General features: G+C 36.8%; 1 protein-coding gene across 3 annotated transcripts in view; it reads left to right on the top strand.

Moving 5' to 3' along the window:
* INTU (inturned planar cell polarity protein) overlaps positions 1–27,851 on the top strand; it is a 93,064-nt gene that overhangs the window by 49,175 nt on the left and 16,038 nt on the right. For all 3 annotated transcript variants that reach the window (XM_061384233.1, XM_061384231.1, XM_061384232.1), the window contains exons 5-13: positions 658–776; positions 3,723–3,812; positions 6,945–7,022; positions 10,244–10,433; positions 14,578–14,631; positions 22,018–22,080; positions 23,723–23,944; positions 25,440–25,892; positions 26,790–26,887. In XM_061384233.1, coding sequence (XP_061240217.1) covers positions 658–776; positions 3,723–3,812; positions 6,945–7,022; positions 10,244–10,433; positions 14,578–14,631; positions 22,018–22,080; positions 23,723–23,944; positions 25,440–25,892; positions 26,790–26,887 — 1,367 coding nt within the window. The remainder of the gene's footprint in view (positions 1–657; positions 777–3,722; positions 3,813–6,944; positions 7,023–10,243; positions 10,434–14,577; positions 14,632–22,017; positions 22,081–23,722; positions 23,945–25,439; positions 25,893–26,789; positions 26,888–27,851) is intronic.

Here is a 27,851-nt window from a genome sequence, read left to right as displayed (position 1 = left end):
AGTCCTATGGATTTAGTATTTTCCATAATTTAAAATGTCCCTTTTAAAGGTTGAATTCAAATTAATTTATGACGGGCAAATGCTTTCAAGTTGAAACAGAAGATTTTATAGTATCGTTAATGCTTCTTTCTTCTTATCTGCATGACTTTAATTTTGTATTGTCACTTTGTAAGTTTAATTACAGCTTTGTGTTTAAATAAAAATTTTATGTTTTACCAAAGATGAAGCTTATCTTTTAAAAGTCGGTGATGAAAGTAATTAAAGACTCCTTGTTTCATTTAGTGTCTGTGTGCGTATGTAACCATAGGAGATAAGAATATCTATATAATGAAATATAAATGTTAGTATTTAAATTTATTGTAAAGGAGATTAATATTTGAAGCATTGCTGGTAATTGGTTTTAACTATTCCAACTAATCAGTATTCTACTCAGCATATATATCATGACCAATTTTGATAGTCTAACTTATTTTAAATGTGTATATGTGTTAAAATTCCAGGCATACTTTTCTTCTTATGTTTGCATAAAACTCCCACTGAAGCTGAAAGGAGTCATTTTTGTTTTTTCCTTAATTCGAAGTCTATACTTGGCATGAAAAAAATTATTGTTGGAAAATTTCAGACGGATTGATACTTCTGTTTCTTTTCATTTAACAGCAGGAAATCCTTTATCATTATCCAGTTTCTGAGGCATCTCAGAAACTCCAGAGTGTGAGAGGGATATTTCTCACACTCTGTGACATGTTGGAAAATGTAACTGGGACACAAGTTACGAGGTAATAATTGACTTTTGTGTAGCTTTAATTCTCTTTCTTTCAAGTTCTTTACCTTGGTTCTGACAAAACACTAATGCAGGTATCTGTTATACAAATATGTTTGTATCTATAATGGAAATATTTATATGGCAGGTATGATATCTATGGATAATTTCTTTCTCACCTCAGTTGTTTCTACTACTCATCTGTTGAAAATTATATTCTCAGTACAGCTGTAGATCTGGGTGTTTGGGCACACTTTACATAATAAAATTAGACTAATGACCTGCATTTTAGAATTTTTTCATAAATGTGATCTCTATTAAGCATGGCATTATGATGAGTTTTGGCTTTTTAATGATTGTATCTTGATTATTAACTTGCTCGACAATAGCTTTGTGTTTGGTAAGGATGACTGAATACAAATTTTTCATATAGTTCAAAATGTTTTGTTCTTAAAACAATGGTAGAAAAACACACAATATATATACACTTTAGAAAAGAGTATTCAGAAGGTGATATCATCTATAATATTTCCTGACTTTGAAATTTTATAGTTAACTTATGGAAAGAGGGGGTTCAAAGTTTTTGAGTTTTTTTTTTTTTTCATGAAATAGATATACAGATTATAAACTATTTTTCTTGATATTTCAACAGTTTGAACTTTACCAAAAAAAAGTTTATCTCAAATTTTATGAGCCTTTCAATACTGATACAATATCAAGTTGGATTTTCTAAGCTTTAGCTTTTCTTTTCCCATCTTCTGATTAAAACGACACCTTTAGGATTTTATTCTTTATTGAAGTATATTGTTGGTTTACAATGTGTTAATTTCAGGTATACAGCACAGTGTACACACACACACACATCCTTTTTCAGATTCTTTTCCCTTTGTAATAGGTAATTATAAAATATTGAGTATAGTTTCCTGTGCTATACAGTAGGTCTTTGTCTAGGATCTTAATAGATAGGATCTGCAAGCTAACAGGAAGAATTTTTTGTTTTTCTAAATGACAGTGATATTTAACTCTGGGACTATATACACTATATACATATAGTGTATATATAAAAGATTATTTCAGTACAGAATGCTAGTAACTGAGGCTCCATTTAGAATATATTCACATTTGTAAACCTGGAGGAGAGCATGGCAACCCACTCCAGTATTCTTGCCTGGAGAATCCCCATGGAGCCTGGCGGGCTGCAGTCCACGGGGTCACAAAGAGTTGGACGCAACTGAGCGACTTAGTACAGCACACACATTCATAAAAGCATGTCATAGGCATTTACATTTTTTTTTAATAGTTTTATTGAGATATGGTTCATACATCATCCAATTCACCCACTTAAAGTATACAGTTGGATGGTTTTTGGTATTTGCAGAAGATGTGAAACCATCACCAGAGCCAGTTTTAGAACATTTTTATTATCTGAAAGAAGAACTCTGTACCTTTCAGCAGTTCACTCACCTACCTACCCCCAAGCCCTAAGCACCCACTAATCTACTTTTTGTCTCTCTAGATTTCCCTATTCTGGACATTTTGTAAGAAAGAAATTGAAGTATGTCATTATTTGTGACTAGCTTCCTTCTCTTAACATGTTTTTAAGGTGCAGGCCTCATTTCTAATCTTTTTAGTAAGAAGATGTGTTTTAAGTTTCTCGATGTGGATTTTATTTTTCTAGATACTTTAGATCTTTGATATTTAGATATTTGTTAGATAAGATGTGGATTAGACATGTGGAGGAAGCAGCTTCCCTGGTAGTTCAGCAGTAAAGAATCTGCCTGCCAATGTAGGAGATGCAAGTTCAATCACTGGGTTGGGAAGATCCCTTAGAAAAGGAACTGGCAACCCATTCCAGTATTCTTACCTGGGAAATCCTATACACAGAGGAGCCTGGCAGGCTACAGCCCATGGGTTGCAAGAGTTGGACGTGACTTAGCAACTAAACCATCATCAGATGTGGAAAACTAAATATATATAGGAAAAACTTTTTTGAAAGAGTATGAAGATTATTATTTCAGGAATGCCTTAGCAACATGTGTCTTTTGTTGCATACAGTTTTAAAACTATAGTAAAATTAATTATGACTATAATCTAATATTTGTCTAAAAGTACATGCATTTTTAAAACTTTATTAAGGCAAAACTAATATCCTTTTTAAAATCTCATATACTCATCTACTATATTATAGAAAGTACACTATGTCCTGGGACTCAATAGATAAAGATTGATGGGCGTATTTTAATTTCAAAGAAAATACCTTCTCACCACCTCCCCACACTACAAGATTGAATCGTATTATGTATCCATAGTTTACTGTTGTATCTCTCTTTAGAACACATTGTTTTCTAAATTAATTGAAATATAATTGAAGTATAGTAAATGGCACATACATAAACTGTGTAATTTGATTGTTTTTGACATTGGTATAGACCCTGAAACCATCACCATCATGAATATATCTATCACTCCAAATGTTTCCTTGAGAATACGTTTAAATCTGACAACATTTTGGTTACTTATTTACGTGTTCCATACTAACTGATCATGTTTTGAGCCTGGGACTACATCTTACTTCTTTGTAATCTCTTTTAGTAAATTAGGTTCATAAATAGGTAATCAGTAAAAATTTGTTAACACACTGAGATGGAAGCTTTCTTCTTTAAAAAATGTGTATATAGTCAATTAATGTTAGCAAAAGAGTTTCAATAGTTTTTTGCTATAATGAGTCTTTTGTTTGACCAGGTTATTGTGAGCTTTTTGAAGTATGTATTTTAGAATATGTTTATGTTGTACAATTCCTTGCCTTTTCTGTGTGGCAATTAGGTATATGCCAAGAAACTTGCTTATTAAGCATGCAGTTCTTAAATCATAACCATATGTAATCTTTTCTAAATGACTGTTTATAATTTTATGTCATTTAAAGATATTCTTAATTTCATTTTGACTCTGTTTTTTTCCTTAGCTCATCCCTTCTTTTAAATGGAAAACAAATTCATATAGCTTATTGGAAAGAAACTGACAAGCTGTTGTTAATTGGCCTGCCTGCCGAGGAGTAAGTTGGGATTTTTGTTTACCTTAAATTCGTTTCTAAAATACTGCTGATAAAGTCTGTTTCATTAAAATGATGACACTTTGGTCAAAAGGTCAATTCAGGAAGTTTTACAATTGAAAGGTTTGCTGCACTGGTTTAATAGCTACCTGTGTTCATTTGGTGTGAAGATTGCAGAAAGGTACCAGGACAGCCCACCTAGATTAATCAGAAAGGCTGTCAATACCGTTTCCTCTAAGATGCGACCAGTACAAAGGTGGCTGAGATCAGCTTGTCCTCTGCTCAGACTTTTGACAGTATCATGGTTTGGATTTTGCATATTTACAGTTTTTATTCTTTTTCCTGTTGGTGATTTTGAAGAAGTAAAGGTCAGCAGAAAGATGTTTTGCCTTGATGTTGAGCATCTTTGACCAAATAATGAATTTTTAACTTTAAAGTGATTTCTTTAATGGTATGTCTTATCATGGTCCCCTTCTTAACTTTTTTGTAAGTATTTTGAAATATATCTTATTTTACTATTAATAGTTGGCTATAAGAATGGGCTGACATTTATCTATATATGCATTAGAAGTGAGTTACTAAATCCAGCCCACACTCAAAGGCAACAGTATCAAACAATGTGTGGACTTGTTTTAACACCACAAACAGGAACTCCAAAGGAGGCTGCAGTGAAAAATATTAAAATGATTGTGTTTTAAAAGGGTCTTTAGTTTTGGACAGAAAGAGAATCAAAAATATTCACATGAAGGGATAGTGGTGCTGTTACATGATGGTTCTCTTTAACCAGCTAATGTGCATTTTTCAGGCTTCCCAGGCGGTGCTAGTGGTAAAGAAACCGTCTGCCAATGCAGGAGACATAATAGATGTGAGTTCAGTCCCTAGGTCAGGCAGATCCCTGGGAGGAGGGCACGGCAACCCACTCCAGTATTCTTGCCTGGAGAATCCCATCAATAGAGGAGCCCGGCAGGCTACACTCTATAGCGTCACAAAGAGTCAGACACGACTGAAGTGACTTAGCATGCATGTGCATTTTTCTGTCTAAAAAAGGACTATAACGAACCCTGCTAGGAGACTACCCTATGCCATGGGTTGTATAATGAAAAATCGAGTTGTTTTCACAGTATCAGTTCAGTTCAGTCTCTCAGTCGTGTCCGACTCTTTGCGACCACATGAATTGCAGCACGCCAGGCCTCCCTGTCCATCACCAGCTCCCGGAGTTTACCCAAACTCATGTCCATCAAGTCGGTGATGCCATCCAGCCATCTCATCCTTTGTCGTCCCCTTCTCCTCCCACCCCCAATCCCTCCCAGCATCAGAGTCTTTTCCAATGAGTCAACTCTTTGCATGAGGTTTCACAGTATGGGTTTATACAAATTGGAGAATATCCAGAATAAGATGCTTTACAGTGTACTGGCAGGTAAAAGGCAGGGTAGTGCCTTTAGACTTTTGTAGTAGCCCAAAAGGGAAAAGATACAGATAATATAGGGGTAAGATAAGGTCGTGTGGGCAGTTAGAGAGCAAAGAGGAAGGCCCAGCTAAAGAAGTGGGCAGAGGCTGCTCTCCCACGTTCTGATGTCACCGTATGATGCCACCAGTCACATTTAGGCAGCTAGAGACAGTGTCCAGAGGTTTTGCCCTGAAGCCAAAAAAGGACTGTCACTGCTGAGCTCTGGATCAAGGTTTTGCTCTATAAGGAGATTATGCTCTAGCCATTTTCTCAGTCTTTATAACTGGGGTGGGGGTGGGGAGGGGGCCTCTCCTAAATTCTTATGTCATTTCCTTCCTAGAGAATTTGGCTTGTTAAGTTAGAATAAATTGGAAGGTCCTCCTCCCTCTCTAACCTGAGCTTCAAGTCAGAAATAGTCCCAGCCACCTCTTCACCCAGCTGTCTTACTGCTCATATCAACCGCTCTGTAGCAGACTCTTTTCCTTTGTTTCATCTTGTTTCACATGACTGTGAAAGGTAGTTGTTATTGTTCTCATTTGTTCTGATTGGGAAATAGAGTATTGAGAGATCATGCACGAGCGCCTCCTCAATGTGAGTTTGTACATCTCTGTATCTCCAACATCATCCATGTGGTTTGTAACTGAACTGGTGTCCCTGGGATTTTTTTCCCTTGTGTGTCTTAATGCCACCGTCTGTATGTTTCTTTCTTCATCACTGTACCTTTTACAATCAGGATGAGAAAAGCATTGCCCCACAGAGGACAGAGTGGGGCCTATACTCTAGTAGTAACATGCGTTTTCTTGGTGGGGAGATCATCTTACTGTGATGGCTGCAGTGAATAGTGAGGACGTAACCAGGAAGACAGTGTAGGATAGTAGAGAGAATAACTTTGGAGCCCACCAGCAGGTTCTATTGGAGAAGGAAATGGCAACCCACTCCAGTGTTCTTGCCTGGAGAATCCCATGGACGGAGAAGCCTGGTAGGCTGCAGTCCATGGGGTCGCACAGAGTCGGACACAACTGAAGTGACTTAGCAGCAGCAGCAGCAGCAGGTTCTTCTCCCTGGGTTCCCTTGCAGAAGTTACTTCTTAAACCTCAGTTTACCCATTGGTGTAATGGGAATAATAAGACCTGCTTTGTAAAATTCCTACAAGGCTTCAACAAGAAAGTGTTAAGTCCATTTCTTTCCTTTCTCCTACTTTCTTTCCTTTCTCCTACTTTCTTTCCTTTCTCTTTCATTAAGGGGTATCTTTTTGTCATAAGAGTTAGAGGTTCAGTTGAGATTTTAGTATTACTGGAAAGTGTCAAGAATTCACTTTTGTTTCTATGGGCCCAGATATTGTACCAACTTCTTAAATGTATTACTTTTATCTAATCCTCAAAATGAACCTGAGAACGTTTCGCGATTATGGTCCTGTTGTACATAAAGGAAATTAAGTCCTAAGGGGATTAAATAAGTTCCATGTACGTGGTGATATAAAAGTTTGTACTTGACCCATGTTAGTACCCCAAATGTAGACATCAGAGTTTTTGATTATGCAGGAAACAACCATTTTACACAGCTGTACTCAGTTAACATACATACTTTTCACATTTTTCATATATGTATAATGTAAAGATCTGCTTCTTTTGTAATGAAATCAATTGTCTATGTTATAAATGAACAGATGTTATTTTGCTTTTTTTTAGAGTACCTCTTCCTCAGCTAAGGAATATGATAGAAGATGTTGCCCAAACCATAAAATTTATGTATGGTTCTTTAGACAGGTGAGTACTTCTTTGAATTGAATCTCACATTTTAAGTATATGATTCCAAATTACTTTTTGTGCTTAATAGTGTTCTTGGTTATCAAGTTAGTTGTTTGTTTTCTTATTTTCTCATCCTTCATGTCTGGCTTTTATTTTACAGCTATAGGCAGGTTTTCATTTGATCCAGTGCTTTTTCTCTTTTGATCTCATAATCAAAGAAATATCAGTGAAATAATAATCAGTGAAATAATCTTTGATTTTTACATCTTACATCACTATTTTGTGAAATAGTGATGTAAGCGCAATTACATTGTGATTTGATATATTTTCGTAGGGGCAAATGTAAGAGCATTTCTTCAGAACAGATACAGAAAAGAGTAAGAAGATTTCAAATAAGTTTTTTGTGTTTTCTTCTGATTATAAGACCATTGTCAAATTACTATCCTAAAATGTGATATTTTTCCGTAAAAATTTTTTTTAGTAAAAAAATGTGCTATTAAAATAAATAAAAGACACAGTGGAGAAGGTAATTGACTATTTATTTTCATGTATATTCTTCCGTATATTGGGTTGGCCAAAAAGTTCATTTTTTTTTTTCCCTCAAGATGTTACAGAGAAACCTGAATGAACTTTCTGGCCAACCCAATATTGTCTATATAATATGAATATACACATTCTTTTTTTTACATGTGAGCTCACAGTGTGCATATTTTTCTGCTTCTTGCTTTTTTAACCTCGCAGTATGTGCTACATCTTTCTTGATCTTAAGGAGGAAATTTGAGGTAGTCATTTAACATTTGAACATGTAAAATTATGAGTGAGAAGTAGATTTTTTTTTTCTCTTTGGAGGATTGTTGTTAATTCCCAGTACTTCAGAGGGCTAAAATGGTACCTTTAATTTAAAGCCTTAAGAGTATATCAATATAAAAATTCCAAAGACAGTTTATATACTTTTCCAAACCATAGTAGTATCAGCTTTGTTGTCACTGTTCTCAGAGCTGCCTAAAGGAATTTTCTGTGATGATGTCATCTGGAGAAATTGTCTAATTTGCACTGTTTTCCTCCAGGTGCCTCTTAGGAGACACCTTCTTCTCAAATCCAATTACGTATTAGCATTTTCCAAATGTGTGAACTACAAAAGGCTGGGCATTCATATATAGTGCTTTTACCTTTTACTAGTAAGAAGAATGTTAACCAATGAAAGTAAGGACTCTTAAGGTGGTTATAAACTGCCTCCTTAAATTTATACTAGATGAGCAAATATTGCTATGCTTGACCCTAACTGAATCTCTATTTTCAAAAACTAGAGATGATCAAAGATTAAATTCCTGTAATGAATTTTGTATATGAAGATAAAGCAATTGGAGTTGTTCTATAAATTCCAATGAGTAGGTTGAGGGCCAAGGGATTCTTGATTTCTCTGAATTTCATTTTGATATTTAGCTTCCATTGATTTGGAAGCATCTCCAAGTTGTCAGCAAATTTAAGCAGTTTTTTCCTTACCCAAGTTAGAATTTGAAAGGCAAACTAAAATAATAAATGTCAAGATCCACTGAATTCTTGAAACCAAGAAGCAGTATGGATCCATGATATGAAGTCATTTTGCAATAATTTTTTAATCACAAGTTTTCTGATTATGAAAGATATTAAAGGCCCATTGTGAAAAATTATGAAATGACTAAAAAGTCCAAAACTTAAATTACCACTTGTAAGTTGTGAGCTGGTTAGTCCTCTGTAAGTGACAGAAAACTGATTATACCTTTACAAAGTTTAGAGTTGTGATCAAATTAAAGATATGTTTCCTTCATCATTCCCAGCCAATTCATCAGCAAATCCTAATCAACCTGTCTCCAAAATAAATCTCAAATCCATCCGTTTCTCTCCATCTTCACTATTAACCCTGTCCGACTAACTACTGCTGTGGCTCATTGCTACAGTAACTTCCTGATTACCTTGCCTCCATTCTTGCCTCTTTAATTTCCAAAGTTAGAATGATCTTTCTACACTATTATGTGGCTCCCACATACCTTTCTGATTTCAGATCTCAATCCCCTCTGCCTTTCTGTACTGTTCTGCAGGCATCCTGGTCAAGCCTGTTCCCACCCTGGCTTTTGTACTCTTCCATCTCACTAGACCTTCTTGACATCAGGACCTCAGCTTAAATGCCCTGTTCCTTCTCAGAGATCCTCCCCTAACCATTTGATTTAAAATAGCCAGCCAGTCACCCCACCCATTCAGACAGTCTTGTTCTGTGCTTAGTCCTTTGTACAAGTTCATGTTTTTACTTTTTGATCATTTATCATCATTCTCCAGTAGAATGGGAGCTCCAGGGGAGTAGAGACTTTGTCTTTTGTCTTGATATTTTTATTGCTGTACCTCCATGCATGAGAATAGTGCCTGAAACACAGTAGGCACTCAAGTAATTAGTTGAATGAATCAGTGAATACTAGTCTGATATATTAATGGTATATATATATATATCAGTTATTGTGTTATCCAGTAGTTTATACCACTGAATGGTTGTAGGTAATGCTATACTACTTTTACATCACTGAAACCAAGTTTTTGTTTTGTTTTGTTTTTTAGTTTTTAAATAGCTGTGCCTTCATTAGCAAAGAGGGGAGGAAATAACTTAGGCTAATCATGTGTTTACTGTATACCAGTAAGTAATAGGCATAATAAGTACTTGCTGTATACTAGGTACTTTTCATGAGAGTTAGATTGTATTATCCCTGTTTTTACAGTTGGGAACAAAAGTTCAGAGAAAGGTTAGATGATTTTCCTGAGAGATCTACCTAGTGAAAAGCAGTGATAGGGTTCAGTCAGATCTGTTCTAGAAGCTCAAAATCTTTTTGTTATCCTATGCTGACTGAAAGATATTGGGAGTTGTAAATGGTTGAGAAATAAAAGTGAAAGCAACTTACATTTTTTGCCAAAAGGGTACTTCAGCCCATTCTGTTTAGATACACCACTTGTGTTAGCCCTGTGGTTTTCCCATAGGGCACCATGCACCCTCTGCCCAGTGCATTTGAGAATAAAGTTTTAGGGTAAAAAATATTGACAGGGTGACTTACTTTATATACTCCATCAGTAACATTATGGCTATAATTCTTATTAAGAAGGGAGGACTGAGGAAGAGAACCTGTGTAGTTGGGCAAGATCCAGTCCCTTTAGGTTTGTACAAGCGATGACCACCATTTCCGTGTGTTGTTCTGACATTACAGCTCTTGTTTTTCCAGTGCCTTTTGCCAGGTTGAGAATGTTCCTCGTTTGGATCATTTTTTCAGCTTGTTTTTTCAAAGAGCACTTCAGCCCACTAAACTGCATTCGAGTGCCAGTCCCAGCACACAGCAGTACGATGCTTCCAGTGCAGTGCTCTTAGACAATCTCCCTGGAGTTCGGTGGCTTACACTTCCCCAGGAAATTAAGGTACTCTTAGGTGTCATAAATAAGAATCAGAGCCAGTTGCCTTATAATTCTTTATTTTCTCTTTTTTTTTTCTCCCCCATAGGCTTTTTGTTATTTTCAGGATTGCAGGTAAGAGTTAAAAGGGCAACTAGTTGATATGGTAGGAGGTCCAGTGCAGTGAACTTTTTCTTTCTAAATAAAAATTAGTTCTCTCATTTTACTTTAACATTCAGACTTTGTTCAAACTTGGAATACTTTTTGGAAATCATAATTATATGTGTGTCTTACTTTTTAATTCTGTGGTTTTGATTTTATAATGCAGGGTCATTGAGTTAGGTGGATGAAATGATTGGCTAACAAATATCCTTAACTAAAATACAAACTCCACAAATAATACCAAAATCTTTATTTACATGCTTCTAAGTCACTTCAGTTGTGTCCGACTCTGTGCGACCCCATAGACGGCAGCCCACCAGGCTCCCCGTCCCTGGGATTCTCCAGGCAAAAACACTGGAGTGGGTTGCCATTTCCTTCTCCAATGCATGAAAGTGAAAAGTGAAAGTGAAGTCGCTCAGTCGTGTCAGACTCTTAGCGACCCCATGGACTGCAGCCTACCAGGCTCCTCCGTCCATGGGGTTTTCCAGGCAAGAGTACTGGAGTGGGGTGCCATTGCCTTCTCCATTGTTTACATGAGCATCTGTAATTACCCTTAGCCTTGTCCCATAGATAGCTAACCCAAAGGTAATGTTCATGAGGGTTATCAATGAGATTTTAGTCATTTCTAGATCCAGAATAACTTTATGGACTGAAATGACTGAATGAAGACTCATTTCAGACATATTCATCAACAACAGTGTATTTAGCCACAGCATTTGTAACAGTATTAATGAGGCACCATGCCATAGCAGTTCCTTGTCCATGAAGAAACTCAAGCTATGTTGTAGTAAAAGCCCAATTCAAGATTCTGCTCTTCATGGAATTCTACAATATATGATCAAATAATTATGCCTTTTGACAGTTTAATAATAATTTAAACTGATATATGAGTCTCTTTACTTAGTTTTCTTATCTGTAAAATTGGAACAATAATAGTATCAACTTCATAAAGAAGTTATAATACATAAAATGCTTAAGAGTCATGCCTTGCACATTGTTGTAATTATAGTTGTGAAATTAGTATTATATATTGTATAACTGGAGGGAGTTGAGGGGTTAGAGCATGTTTAAAGGAAACTTTACCTTCTGATATTCTTTTTTGTCCTTGCCTCTGTCAACTGCCTCCTGCTGCCTTTTTTAACCAAGGCCAATGATTATCATTTTCCTAAATCATTTCCATACTGAAAAGTATGAAATATAGAATTCTACTCCCATCAATAAGAGACAGAGTTTAATTAGATAACCTTAAATTTAATATAGAAAGACCCTGGTTCCAAAGTCTGCCTCATGTCCATTCTGGGGTCTTTTTTCTTCTGAAAGACACAAGACCCATTGTCAGAGGTGCCATCGTCTCTTTCCTAGAGTAGGAAATGGCAACCCACTCCAGTTTTCTTTCCTGGAAAATTCCATGGACAGAGGAGCCTGGTGGACTATGGTCCACAGAGTTGCAAAGAGTCAGACACCACTGAGCAGTTAAGCACACACGCTATCATCTCATGAGTTTTGCCCAAGTTCTCTCCCCTAAGACTCTCTTCACTTAAAGAAATGTTTTCTCCACAAAGTATATCGTCTCTTCTGTGAGAGTAGAAATATAAGACTAAATGTTTTTAGGGGAAGTATATTTAGACTTTGGATATATTAAGATTAAATATTTTCCTTCTAAGAAGTTTAAGACATTTAAAAATACAGGCTACTTCAGTCTTATAAATTCCATGTGAAGGCTTCTTCCTGTATTCAGATTTCTCTTTTATTGACATTATTCCCCTTAGCTTAGCATATATTTGATTAAAAGGACTATATACTTTTTAAAAATATACTAATTTTTAATTGAAGGATAATTGCTTCACAGTGTTATGTTGGTTTCTGCCACACATCAACATCAATCAGCCATAGGCATACATATGTCCCCTCCCTGCACTGTCCCTCCCACCTCCCACCCTGTATACTTTATTTTTACCAGCCTAAGACAATATCACACTGAGAAATCACCGTGTGAACTGATGTATATTCTGTAATCTTTTGACTCAAATTATACCTGTTGCTTTATCTCACCAGAGCTTTGGTTGTACTTGTACTTTCTGAGTCTGACATTTCTATATGGAGGTCAGCCTTTACTATGCCAAGTACTCAGATGTGTGCTGTGCTCTGGGAATCCAGAAAAGTCCTTTGGATGCTCACAGTGTAGTTGGGTAGGTGGAACTTCTACACAGGAAACAATGAGGATATAGCTGAGACGTTTTCACATTTTGTAGTCTGGTTAAGAGAATTAAGAATAATATTTTTGGAAAGAGATAGATACGCTCTGATAAAGTGATCTAAAAGTCTCTGATGAATGTAAAGTTTGAAATACATGGTAATCCTTGAAGTTTTTGTTTTTGTTTTATCAGCAGACTCAAAGAACTCAAAAGCTTTGCTTTTCCCTTTGACATTTCTTACTGTGATTAAAAACTGTAGGATTTACTGACTATATATATTCCAATGGAAAACAATAAGAAATTTTGTGCCTTGAGAAATCTAGTTAAAAACATATAGGTGTGTGAGGTCGTTTGTACCTGATAAATTTTAGGTGGGAATAATTGTTTTTAAGTTGGAGAAAAATATACTTGTTCTGAGTTTAGTATATGGTGAGGTTGCACTTCAGTTTTCTTTCCCAGGTGTTTGAGAATTTCCTTATTTTATATGTCAGACTTTAAAAAAATTTTTTTTCCCTAAGATACACTGGAGTAATTAAGAGAAAAGATATTTTACTTTTTCTCTTAAGCAGTATGAAGAAACAATTACAGTCACCTTGTGTTTTAGACTGTAGAGTTCAGTAGCAGGAATAGCAACCTGTTTAACATTTCTGTGATCAGAAATCTTAAGTAGGTAATTTTCTTTTTGTCCTGTAGTTTTTCACAACAGAAACTATACCCACAAAAAGGAGAACATGAAGTATTTGCTAGATGCAGAAAAATGTAGGTCACAAATGAGTAATAAGTCACACTGTGTGAAAAGCATTGAGAGGCATGACTAATGTTTCCAAAGCTTCTGTCATCTCAGTAAGACACAGTTTGTGAAACGGTCCTGCAGAGAGTGCCCTTGGCATTTAAAAAAATAAAAAACAAGGATTATTTTCCACAAATACCATACACGCTACAAACTTTAACTGTCAATAGTTTTCAGTTTATATATATGCATTACAGATTAAACCTCAGATTAAATATATTCTGCTTTAAATTTTTGAATGCTTTAGGGAAGGACAAATACATGAAAGAGTTCAGGCAAATTCCATAGGAACAGAAGCTAAATCCTAAGTAAGAGATTTTTCTAATAACTCTGTAGGGTAGTTAAACTGTGCCAGGTTCCAGGGGAACACTTGCTTTCATGATTTAATCCATGAATAAAGATTAACAGTCTTTTTATACAAAAGAGTTTAAAGGCAAGAGACAGGGAAGAATGTTGATATTTTCCGAGATCCAACTGTTGAGAAATATATAGAAAATAGAAAAATAGACAATTCATAATATATTGGCTATATCGAGATTGATTTATTTTACTCTTAAGATTTTTATAGGTTAAAATTTTTTCTGACAAAACTAAAGCAGCTTTGTAACTTCATAAATTAGTTTGTATTGAATACAGAGTGAAGCCCATTTTGCAATAATTAAGATGTAAGTGAAAAATGCCTATATGTAAAATACACTGATTTTATTTTTGTAATTGCAAAGCTTAAAAGCAAGATGTTCCATTTTGGGACATTCCTTAAATAACACAAAGGAGAGATATTTATTTACTTCTTCAAGTAATTATTGGAGGACGAAATGGCAACCCACTCCATTATTCTTGCCTGGAGAATCCCATGGACAGAGGAGCCTGGTGGCCATAGTCCATGGGGTCACAAAGAGTCAGATACAACCGAAGCAACTTAGCACACACAAGTAATTAAACACTTTTATATGGCCAGTACTAAAAAATAAGTAATATAAATTAAATGTTTGTGTTACAGTTTTTTTTTTTTTTTTCTGTATAGTTGGAATTAGACACAGCATTGAGTGACTTGGAGGCCGCAGACTTTGCAGAACTGGTAAGAGAAGCAGTGGATTTTAGGAAAAGTTGTTTATTTCTTATTTTGTAAATCAGTCATTATTCTAAGTATTTTCCAAGGAGGCATGTAATAATCATTATATGCAGTATCATTTATAACTGGGCTTTGAAAGAAAGACCATATATGTTATAGTGATCGGTAGTATGGTTTTTAATCATTTAAAATAGATACATATTTCCTAGCTCTGTCTAGTGAAATATATTTCCTAGCTCTGTCCACTAGAGCATCACTAGCACCCAGGCCATTGTGTATAAATAATATTTTTCACTTAAGGCAACCAAGATTGCTATGAGAAATGGCTGAATCCAGATTTAGGGCTGAAAATGTACAAGATAAGCTTGGCAACATCTTGTTATATCAGACATCTAGGAAGCTTTCAAAAATTACTAGGTTTAATTTAAGGTTCAAGTAATTAGGAGACAACTTGAAGAAGCTCCCACTTGAACATCTATAAAGATAATAACTGCATTGGATTGAAAGAGAACCTATCAGTTACAAGTGAGTCAAGAAAATCAACCAATGTCAGTATATGGATCTTACTTGGATTCTGATTCAGACAAACAAAATATTTTAAAATGTGTATGAGTCAATCAAGAACACATAAACACAGATAACTGGATATTATGTGGGAATAATTCCTTAGATGTGGTAATGATATTCTGGGTATGTATTTTTTTTAAAGTTCTTCTGTTTTAGAGATACATTCTAAAGTAGTTACAGATGAAATGATACAACATCTGGAATTGATTTAGAAATAATTCATCAGGGAGAGGGAGGAAGGAGAGAGATGAAACAATGTTAGCCACGTACTGGTCTTTGTTGAAGCTGGGTGTTGATGGGTACCTAGGAGCTAATATATTATTCTATTCTATTCTATTATTCTATTCTAATATATTATTCTATTATTCTGTTCTATTAGTATATGCTAATGTTTTCAGTAATGAACGTTTTTTTTAAAGTAAATGGGACATTAGGAAGTAGAAGCAGTGAGCCTGGGTCATTCTTTAGCAGATTGCTGTTGAAAGTGGGGAGAGGTGGTTCACTTGAAAGGTGGCTTAGTCTTAGCTAAGATCCAGAGCAAATGGAAGGGTATTTTGTTTGTAAAAAGAGTGGAAATTTAAGCAAGGAGAACTGTTCGTAGGATGTACGTTTTTTCACCAATGGGGAAAAAAAAATTAACTGGATACTAATCATTAGGAGCAGTTTAGATCCAAAGTATTAAAATATGTAGGTTTTCAGAACCTAGATTTGTAAGTTTAATTAAAACTCTAACATGTGTGTTCATAGAACATCATTTTAATGAACAGTGGAACTAACTGGTTAGAAAAAGATCTGTTGGGATTCCTTGTCTACAACATCAAGACACAATACACAAAAGAAAAAAGTTGATAAATTGATAATGTAAAATGATATAATTGTTTGGAAAACAGTTTGGAAGTTTCTTAATAAGCTAAACATCTGTACTATGGACATCACTAGATGGTCAATACCAAAATCAGACTGATTATATTCTTTGCAGCCAAAGATGGAGAAGCTCTATAGAGTTAGCAAAAACAAGACCAGGAGCTAACTGTAGCTCAGATCATGAACTCCTTATTGCCAAATTTAGACTTATTGAAGAAAGTAGGGAAAACCACTAGACCATTCAGGTATGACATAAATCAAACCCCTTACGATTACACAGTGGAAGTGACAAATAGATTCCAGGGATTATTAGATCTGATAGAGTGCCAAAGAACTATGGACGGAGGCTCATGACATTGTATAGGAGGCAGTGATCAAGACCATCCCCAAGAAAAAGAAATGCAAAAAGGCAAAATGGTTGTCTGAGGATGTCTTACAAATAGCTGTGAAAAGAAGAGAAGCAAAAGGCAAAGGAGAAAAGATATATCCATTTGAATGCAGAGTTCCAAAGAACAGCAGGGAGAGATAAGAAAGCCTTCCTAAGTGATCAGTGCAAGAAGTAGAGGAAAACAATAAATCTCTTCAAGAAAATTAGAGATACCAAGGAAACATTTCATGCAAAGATGGGCACACAATGAAGGGCAGAAATGGTAGGGACCTAACAGAAGCAGAAGATATTAAGAAGAGGTGGCAAGAATACACAGAAGAGCTATACAAAAAAGATCTTCATGACCCAGATAATCACAATGGTGTGATCACTCACCTAGAGCCAGACATCCTGGAATGCAAAGTCAAGTGGGCCTTAGGAAGCATCACTATGAACTAAGCTAGTCAAGGTGATAGAATTCCAGTTGAGCTATTTCAAATCCTAAAAGATGATGCTGTGAAAGTGCTGCACTCAATATGCCAGCAAATTTGGAAAACTCAGCAGTGGCCACAGGACTGGAAAAGGTCAGTCTTCATTCCAATCCCTAAGAAAGGCAATGCCAAAGAATGCTCAAACTACTGCACAATTGCACTCATCTCACACGCTAGCAAAGTAATGCTCAAAATTCTCCAAGCCAGGCTTCAACAGTACATGAACCGTGAACTTCCAGATGTTCAAGCTGTATTTAGAAAAGGCAGAGGAACCAGAGATCAAATTGCCAACATCCAATGGATCATCAGAAAACCAAGAGAGTTCCAGAAAAACATCTACTTCTGCTTTATTGACTACACCAAAGCCTTTGACTGTGTGGATCATAACAAACTGTGCGAAATTCTTAAAGAGATAGGAATACCAGACCACCTTACCTACCTCCTGAGAAATCTGTATGCAGGTCAAGAATCAACAGTTAGAACTGGACATGGAACAACAGACTAGTTCCAAATCAGGAAAGGAGTACCTCAAGACTGTATACTGTCACCCTGATTATTTAACTTATATGCAGAGTACATCATGCAAAATGCAGGGCTAAATGAAGCACAAGCTGGAATCAAGATTGCCAGGAGAAATATCAATAATCTCAGATATGCAGATGACACCACACTTATGGCAGAAAGCAAAGAACTAAAGAGCCTCTTGATAAAGTGCAAGAGGAGAGTGAAAAAGTTGGCTTAAACCTTAACATTCAGAAAACTAAGATCATGGCATCCGGTCCCATCACTTCATGGCAAATAGATGGGGAAACAATGGAAACAGTGACAGACTTTATTTTTTTGGGCTCCAAAATCACTGTAGATGGTGACTGAAGCCATGAAATTAAAAGACACTTGCTCCTTGAAAGAAAAGTTATGACCAACCTAGACAGCTTATGAAAAAGCAGAGACGTTACTTTGCCAACGAAGGTCTGTCTAGTCAAAGCTATGGTTTTTTCCAGTAGTCATGTACGGATGTGAGAGTTGGACCATAAAGAAAGCTGAGCGCCAAAGAATTGATGCTTTTGAACTGTGATGTTGGAGAAGACTCTTGAGAGTCCCTTGGACAGCAAAGAGATCCTACCAGTCCATCCTATAGGAAATCAATCCTGACTATTCATTGGAAGGACTGATGCTGAAGCTGAAACTCCAATACTTTGGCCACCTGATGCAAAGTACTGACTCTTTGGAAAAGACCCTGATGCTGGGAAAGACTGAAGGTGGGAGAAGGGGATGACAGAGGATGAGATGGTTGGATGGCATCACCGACTCAATGGACATGAGTTTGAGTACACTCCGGCAGTTGGTGATGGACCGGGAGGCCTGGCGTGCTACAGTCCATGGCGTTGCAAAGAGTCGGATACGACTGAGCAACTGAACTCAACTCGACTCATTGCTATCTAACTTCCCAAGAGAAATGAAATCTATGTCAATACAAAGACCTGTAAACAAATGTTCATAGCAGCTTAATTTTTAATAGTCAGAGACCATTCAAAGAATCAATGTCCATCAACAAAGTATGATATATATATATGCAATGGAATAATACTCAGCAAAAAAAATTGGCAACAGTTTTGATGTAACTGTTCTATATCTTGATGTTGGTGGCACTTACACATCTGTACACATTTGTCAGAACTGGCAGAATAATTCACAGTTTTATATTAATTTAAAAAAAAGAGGGATCTATTCTAAACTTTTTGTGACATTAAAGATTTAATGTTATATTTTAATTCTGTGTTCTTTTCTTTAGTGTTTTAAGATTATTATTAAGGTATAATTTATATTAAATAAATTTTTTGTGCCCTTTTATAGCCAGTCCCTTTCCCTACCCCCAGTCCCTGTAACCACTGATCTGTTTACTGTGCACATGGTTTTTGCCTTTTCTGGAATGTCACATAAGTTGAATCATATGGTAAATAATTTGCATCTGACTTTTTTTAATTAGGAAGTTTAAATATTCAGTTTCACAAATATTCCATGAGTACATTCTTATGGGGAAATGCAAACAGCAAACATAAAGCTAGCATTTTGCTTGACCCTCATACATCAAAACCAGCCCTGTTCTCAGAGCTACCCATTGTTATCAGTTGATGGATATTCTTGGTAACCTTGTATTTATGATCTTGCATGGAAGTAATTCTGTCTGAAATGTTCACTGTAGATGATACTGTCATACTGCTAGTAGGAATATAAATTGATGCAACCTCTCAGGAGAACAATCTGGCAATATACATTAAAAAATATATATCCTCTGGTGTAGGAATTCAACCTCCAGGAACTTTTCAACTAAGGAAAATATCAGGGATGTACACAAAGATTTTCTTTCTAAGAATATTCTCCACAGCCTTATTTATACCCTGAAAAATTACTGGAAACAAAATACTACATAAGGGAATCTGTTCAATAATATTGCCATTGAAATAATGTTTAGAAAACTGTCTACTGACATGAAAAAATATTCAAGATCATTTTCTGTGGAAAAAGCAGGGTCCAAGACAACAACTACAGAACCAAACAAAACCCCCAAAATACCAGTTGTTGGCAAGAATGTAGAAAAATTGGAAGCCCTGTGCACTGTTGGTGGGAATGCAAAGCAGTGCAAATGTTATAAAACACAGCATGGTGGTCTCCGAAAAAAAATAAAAAACAGAACTACCACATGACCGAGCAGTTGATATACTCAAAAGAATTAAGAGACACTTGCAAACCCACGTTCACAGTAGCATCATTCACAACAGCCAAAAAGAGAAAGCAACCCGCATTCACCAACAGATGAACGAACAGACAGAAATTATGGATAATACATACTGTGAAACATGACTTGGCCCCCCAAAGGAAGTAAATTTTGACATATGCCTCAACAGGGATGAACCCAGAGAACACCACAACACAAGCACATCACAAAGGCGAACAAGCCCATCACGACAGGATAAAATAGTGCACGATTTCCCCCATTGTTGTTGTTTACTCACTCAGTCGTGTCCAGCTCTTTGTGACTCCATGGATCGTACCCCATCACACTCCTCTGTCCATGGGATTTCCCAGGCAAGAATGTAGGAGATGCCTAAAGTAGTCATATTCATAAAAACAAAGTAGAAGAGTGAGTGTCAGGGGCTGGGGGAAGGAAGGGCGATGGACAGTTGTTGTTTTATAGATACTAAGTTTCAGTTTTGCAAGAGGAAAAAGTTCTGATTTGGTTGCGAACAGTGTGAATTGTGCATAATGCTATTGAGCTGTACATTTAACAGTTATTAAGACAGTAAATTTTGTTATGTATATTTCACCATGTAAAATTTTTTAATTAAAATTCTTTCTAAAAGTTTACCTACAGTGAAGCCAAAGAGCTTCCATACCCTCAAAAAGCTTCCAATAAATTTATTAACACCTCATTCTTAAGTGTGAGGACAGTAAAGCATCACAGGAAATATGTTTGACATAAAAGCAGTCAAAACAAATGAACAAGGATGAGTTTGACTTCTTTCACATAGCATAATTTATTTGAGATTCATTCATTGTCTGTATCAGTAGTTCAGTTCTTTTTACTGCATACAGTAGTCCGCTGTATGAAGTTATCACAGTGTTTATCCATTCCCCAGTTGAGGGATATTTAGGTTATTTCCAGTTTTCCTTAGGTTTTGTTGTGTTGTTTTTTAATTATAAAAGTAATGCATGCATATTGGGTTAAAAAAAAACTGCAAGCATGATTACTAAAAACACATATCCTCCTTCCTCATCCCTCTCCACCAGTTCCATCCCCAGTTGTAACTGCTCCAACAGTTTGGAATGTATTCTTCCAGACTCTTTTCTGTACACATACATGAAAGTGAAAGTGTTAGTTGCTTAGTTGTGTCCGACTCTTTGCGACCCCATGCCAGGCTCTTCTGTCCATGGAATTCTCCAGGCAAGAATACTGCAGTGGGTTGCCATTCCCTTCTCCAGGAGATCTTCCTGATCCAGGAATTGAACCTGGGTCTCCTGCATTGCAGGCAGATTTTTTTACCGTCTGAGCCACTGGGGAAGCCCATGCATACCCCTGTACAAGCCAATACATATGTATATACCAGGTGGTGCTAGTGGTAAAGAACCCGCCTTCCAGTGCAGGAGACCTAAGAGATGTGGGTTCAATCCCTGGGTTGGGAAGATCCCCTGGAGGAGGGCATGCCATACACATATTACATATATATATGGGCTTCTCCAGTGGTTCAGATGCTAAAGAATCTGCCTGCAATGCAGGAGACCTGGGTTCAGTCCCTGGGTTGGAAAGATCCCTGGGAGAAGGGGAATGGCTACCCATCCAGTATTATTGCTTGGAGAACTGCATGGACAGAGGAACCTGGTGGGCTACAGTCTATGGATCACACAGAGTAGATGCACTGAGCGACTTAGCACACATGCATGCCTATATATACACACATACATACACATACCATTGGGGGTGCTATTTTTTTATTAGAAATTCTAAACTTTTATACAAAAACCTTGATTGTCTTGTTCAAGTATTTCTGTAGATTTATAAAAGAGGAATTACTCAAAGGGTATGTGTATTTAATTTTTTTTACATACTATTAAACCCCAAATATGTTGTACCAGTTTGTACTTTCAAAAATAGTATATGGTAATATCAAATATTTTAGATGATCCCTTTCAATCCCTCTTAGGGTAACAAACATTATGTTCTACTCTTAGGTGTCTCTATTCAACAGTATTTTATAAGAATCAAAAATAAGGTTGTTTTCAGTCAAAAATAAATACATAGGCACCTTATGCCTCAATACAAGGACCTATGTTCAGCAAACTGTATTCATTATCTTGTAATAACCTATAAAGGAAAAGAATCTGAAAAAGAATGTATGTGTGTATGTGTAACTGAACCACCTTACTGTACATCTGAAACTGTAAATCAACTGTGCTTCCATAATAAATAAATAAATACCAAAAAGGAGAAACTTCAGTTACTAAGGGATGTAATGTCCATTATAACTGTTGTAGCTTAACTAGGATATTTTTTAAATCATAAAAAATATATATACATATATAAATCCACTGTGATTTTTCCCCCAGTCTGAGGATTACTATGACATGAGACGGCTATATACAATTTTGGGGTCTTCTCTATTTTACAAGGTAAGTTAAGCTTGACTTTTAAATGTTGTACTGTTCTTTTGCTGTCTCGTACACCAGGTTATTGTTACCATCTTTCTAAATTCCATATATATGCGTTAGTATACTGTATTTATGTTTTTCCTTCTGGCTTACTTCACTCTGTATAATAGGCTCCAGTTTCATCCACCTCATTAGAACTGATTCAAATGTATTCTTTTTAATGGCTGAGTAATACTCCATTGTGTATATGTACCACAGCTTTCTTTATCCATTCATCTGCTGATGGACATCTAGGTTGCTTCCATGTCCTGGCTATTATAAACAGTGCTGCGATGAACATTGGGGTACACGTGTCTCTTTCCCTTCTGGTTTCCTCAGTGTGTATGCCCAGCAGTGGGATTGCTGGATCATAAGGCAGTTCTATTTCCAGTTTTTTAAGGAATCTCCACACTGTTCTCCATAGTGGCTGTACTAGTTTGCATTCGCACCAACAGTGTAAGAAGGTTCCCTTTTCTCCACACCCTCTCCAGCATTTATTATCAAGAGACACTGATGTATAGAACAGTCTTATGGACTCTGTGGGAGAGGGAGAGGGTGGGAAGATCTGGGAGAATGACATTGAAACATGTAAAATATCATGTAAGAAACGAGTTGCCAGTCCAGGTTCGATGCACGATGCTGGATGCTTGGGGCTGGTGCACTGGGACGACCCAGAGGGATGGTATGGGGAGGGAGGAGGGAGGAGGGTTCGGGATGGGGAACACATGTATACCTGTGGCGGATTCATTTTGATATTTGGCAAAACTAATACAATTATGTAAATTTAAAAATAAAAAATATATTATAAAAAAGAAAAAATAAATAAAATAAATGTTGTACTGTTCTGTGAACAAACCTAAATTTTCTCAAACTCTTACAGACATGAAAAATGCATTTATCTCTTTTCCTCTGAATGTAGGTACAATAAAATTTGGATCTTAAAACAAGACTTATACCTAATATTTATAAATACATTAAATATTTCAGTTTCATTTCATTTTAAAGCATTTACAAATTTGTAAGAAAGAAACAGTACTCAAAAGAATCAAGTGTATATGAGAAAAGAGCAACACTTTATTTCCTTTTGCAGTTGTGTAGAATTTTCCCTTATCTTCAAAAAGTAACTGTATCTTATTGATAAATTTTCTAAAATGAGGTAGTTAATTTCCATGTAAAGCAAGTTAAGTTTCAATTTAATTCAAAGTTTCAATTCATCAAATGAATTTAAGTATTTTAATTTTGTATATTTTTAAGCACAGAATTAAACATATTGAAAGAGAATCAGACAATACAGAACTGTAAGTGTGAAAAGTCTCGCCCCACCTCAACTCATACTTCTCTGCTTTTCACCTTCAGAATTCAGTTCTTTGTAATTCTGCCAAATTCTCAGACTAATGCTACTTAGAGGTGATCCTGCTTTATGCTAAAGTCTATTACAGACCTAAGTTATTATACATACTTGATGAATAGTTGAAAGAAAACATTTTTGTTATTTCTTTATTCCACTTAAAACTGGAATATTTTAAACCAACTGAAGAAATACCTGTAAAACTCTAAAAAATATATTATAGGATTATTGCTTTATGTCACTAATCGACTTTTATTTTCTGTGGTTCAATTTAAGGGATATTTGATATGCAGTCATTTGCCTAAGGATGATCTTATTGATATTGCTGTATACTGTCGCCACTATTGCCTACTGCCTTTGGCAGCAAAACAGAGAATTGGTCAGTTGGTAATATGGAGGGAAGTATTTCCTCGACATCACCTCCAGCCTTCTGCAGACTCAAACACTGAAGTCTTTCAGGAACCCGAAGGGAGATATTTTTTGCTAATCGTTGGCTTGGTAAGTTTACCTTCGTTTCTGTCTTGGGTTTGTTTGTTTTTGCCATTTACTGATTGTCTAAATAAATATATAAAAATGATCATTTAAAATTATAAGTATGTCAAATACTAGTATTCAAAAAAGTTACTCTCCTTTATTTCTTTTATTTTATATCCATTTAATACTCATAAAGAAATGGTAATGAACCCCAAGATAAGATTTTAGCAGGTTCTTAAGATTTTTTTGTTCCCATTTCTTTAAAACCAGAGGTTTTATCTTCTAGTTTGTTTTGGGAAATAGAAAGACATGAAAAGGATATAGAATCAGAAATGATAAATATGTGATTGAAAATGAAAGGATACCACGGATGAAGGCTCTTTGAAGGCTACCTTAGGGGAGTCCATGTGCCAGAAGTGGCAGCTGATGGTGTATCAGGATAAGGCAGTGTGAGATTTGTTTTCAAGGGTCATCAAGTAGCCTTGAGGATAACTAAGAAGAGGAGGGAGGAGTTTTTAATAACCATCACATAATTATGCCACATGCCCATATCTGTTTGTTGTTCAGTCACTAAGTCATGTCTGACTCTTTGCCACCCCATAGCTGCAGCATGCCAGGCTTCCCTGTCCTTCAGTATCTCCTGGAGTTTGCTCAAACTCATGTCTATTGAGTTAGTAATGCCATCCAACCATCTCATCGTCTGTCGTGCCCTTCTCTTCCTGTCCTCAAACCTTCCTAGAATCAAGGTATTTTCAAATGAGTTGCCTGTTTGCATCAGGTGGCTGAAGTATTGGAGCTTCAGCATCAGTCCTTCCAGTGAATGCTCAGGGTTAATTTCCTTTAGGATTAGACTGGTTTACTGTCTCCTTGCTGTCGAAAGGGCTCTCAAGAGTCTTCTCCAGCACCACAGTTTGAAAGCATCAGTTCTTCAGCACTGTTTAGTATTCATAAATTTATGCATGCCTGTTACATACATATATTTTCATGTAGCTAAACCTGTATTAGCAGAGACATTACTTTGCCAACAAAGGTCCGTCTAGTCAAGGCTATGGTTTTTCCAGTGGTCATGTATGGATGTGAGAGTTGGACTGTGAAGAAAGCTGAGCAACGAAGAATTGATGCTTTTGAACTATGGTGTTGGAGAAGACTCTTGAGAGTCCCTTGGACTGCAAGGAGATCCAGCCAGTCCATTCTGAGGGAGATCAGCCCTGAGATTTCTTTGGAGGGAATGATGCTGAAGCTGAAACTCCAGTACTTTGGCCACCTCATGTGAAGAGTTGACTCATTGGAAAAGACTCTGATGCTGGGAGGGATTGGGGGCAGGAGGAGAAGGGGACGGCAGAGGATGAGATGGCTGGATGGCATCACTGACTCAATGGACATGAGTCTGAGTGAACTCCGGGAGTTGGTGATGGACAGGGAGGCCTGGCGTGCTGCGATTCATGGGGTCGCAAAGAGTTGGACACAACTGAGTGACTGAACTGAACTGAAACCTGTATTAATTTTTTTTTTCTTATAGAGACATTACATGTTATGTGTACTATTAGAAGCTGGAGGCTGTGCATCCAGAGCCATTGGGAATCCTGGACCAGATTGTATATATGTGGATCAGGTCAAAACAACTCTTCACCAGCTGGAAGGGGTAGATTCCCGCATAAATGAACGGCTAGCTTCTTCTCCAACCCCCTGCTTGTCTTGTGCTGACTGGTTCCTCGCTGGGTCACATGAAAAATTAGATAATTTAACCACCTCACCTATCCTCAGTAGGCTGCACGGTGCTTCCAGGGTCGCAACCTCTCCAACATGCAGAAGAACTCTTTTCAGTGACTATTCCTTAAAGACACGTAAGCCCAGTCCATCCCGAAGTGGAGGGCCTGACAGTGGTCTTGAAGGTGAAGGTGTCGGTCTGAGCCCCCACACTACGGAATCTCAGGGTTCTCATGGTTCAGAAGAAACTGGGGCCTTGCTCAAGGTATGTGTTCATTCCTATGTGTACATTCTAGGAGCTAAACTGTCTCTCCAGTCCTTATTTGTAATTTCAAGGGAATTTTTAATGACAAACCCGTCTTCATTTGTACTAGTGGTGGTTTTTGTCACTGTTGGCAAACCAATGACTTAGGGCCAAGAGAGAAAGAAATACCAAGTAATAAAACATTAGAGAACTGTCACGTCCTTGCACATGTGTTACTGCGGTTCCTGCTAGCATAGGATAAGCCAAGAGGTACAAGTTAGCATTGAAAATGTTTAAAGGAAATGTTGGCAGGAAGGGGGACCCCTTCCAGGGTCCAAGAGGGGGCTCTTGTCTAACACCTGGAAATGAATTATCTGAAGAGACACATGCTGATGAAATAAGAGACTTTACTGGAAAGGGGCTCCCTGACAGAGAACAGCAGGCAGCAGGGTAAGGGAACCCAGGGAGCACTTCTCTGCCACCTGTTTTGCAGTCTCAGGTTTTATGATGTTGGGGTTGGTTTCCGGGTTGTCTCTGGTCAGTCATTCTAATTCAGGATCCTTCCTGGTGGCGTGTACATCACTCAGCCAAGATGGATTCCAGCAGGGATTCTGGGATGTTGGTAGGACATATGGACTGGTGTCTCCTCTCTCCTTTTGACCTTTCCCAAGTTCTTCCAGTTGGTGGTAGCCTGTCACTTCCGCATTCCTTACTAGGACCCCTCTTGTCAGATAACTCATGCAAGTAGTTAACTACTGTTGTCTGGCCAGGGTGGGTGGTTTTGATCAGCCATTCCCCTAACAGAAACATTGAAAAATAATAAGTAGTTCTCCTTGAAAGATTTCTAGTTTTACATTATATCTTCTGTTTGATTTCCATTCTTAGATATAAACAGATCTACTTAATAATACTTTTCAGGTCACTAAAAAGAAGTCTGCTCTTCCAAATCCGTTTCATTTGGGGAACCTGAAAAAGGACCTTTCAGAAAAAGAACTGGATATATATAACACAGTAAAGTAAGACACTTCCTTGTTTCATTCTTTTTCACTTAACTCTCTGTCTTCGAGGAAATTTTACAGTGAAAAAGTGCAGTTCCATAACATATAGATTTTATTCAGCAAATATGATATGTCTTATATATGAAAGAAGATAGCTATGCTATTTCCCTGATATTTTTCATTGTGCATATAAGAAACATAAGAAATAAAAAACAGACAAAGTAGTATTTCAAAATGTAAAAGTTTCCATTTATGTCTCTTCCACAGGTAGCCTCCCTTTTGTGTGTCTAATTTTTAAATTAGTTTACTGTTTTTAGACTCTCATGGATGCTGTGGTTTTATAGATACTCCTTAGCTCTGAGTACTCATTCCCAGTGCTTGAGAGTGTTGGTTGCTAATGGCTGATAGTGAAGTCCCCCTACCCTGGCCTTGTCCAACTTGGAAGTTTATTAACTCCGCCAATCTTACAACCTCTCCCTAGGAGTAACATCTAATGACTAATCGATAAGTGAGTACAGGCTTAGCCCCTATTAAATTCAACAAAACTCTGAAAAGCCATCCATGAAAAGCCATCCAAGTTTCAAACATCCTGGCAGTATCTGCTGAGTCCTCTGTCTCAACTGGAGCTCAGTTCAGCTTTTCCCTCTGCTCAGTCCTGCTTCCTTCTTGCTTACCCCCACAGCTATTGTCCCCAAAAGTCCTCCCTAATAAACTTCCTCCCTGCATATCTCCCTATCAGAGTCTAGAGCCAGGGAATTGACCTATGACACCCTCTTTAGGAAATAGGTAAAAGTAAATAGGGAATTCTGATGTGAAAGGTGCTGAGTGGGAGGAGCATGTTTAGAACTTAATCTGTCTATAATTATTAAAATATGAACTGTTAAAAATTCACTTCTTGTTGTGCAGCAGCTAGTATGTGGTGACTTGCAGGGCTTCCTTCCTAAGGTTTGTATGGTATTATGATAGCATGCATCAGAGAAGG

The sequence above is a fragment of the Bos javanicus genome, chromosome 17 (genome assembly GCF_032452875.1).
Source record: "Bos javanicus breed banteng chromosome 17, ARS-OSU_banteng_1.0, whole genome shotgun sequence".
NCBI lineage: Eukaryota > Metazoa > Chordata > Mammalia > Artiodactyla > Bovidae > Bos > Bos javanicus.
Note: the sequence above shows the minus strand (reverse complement) of the source record. Positions and strands in the feature narration are given on the sequence as shown.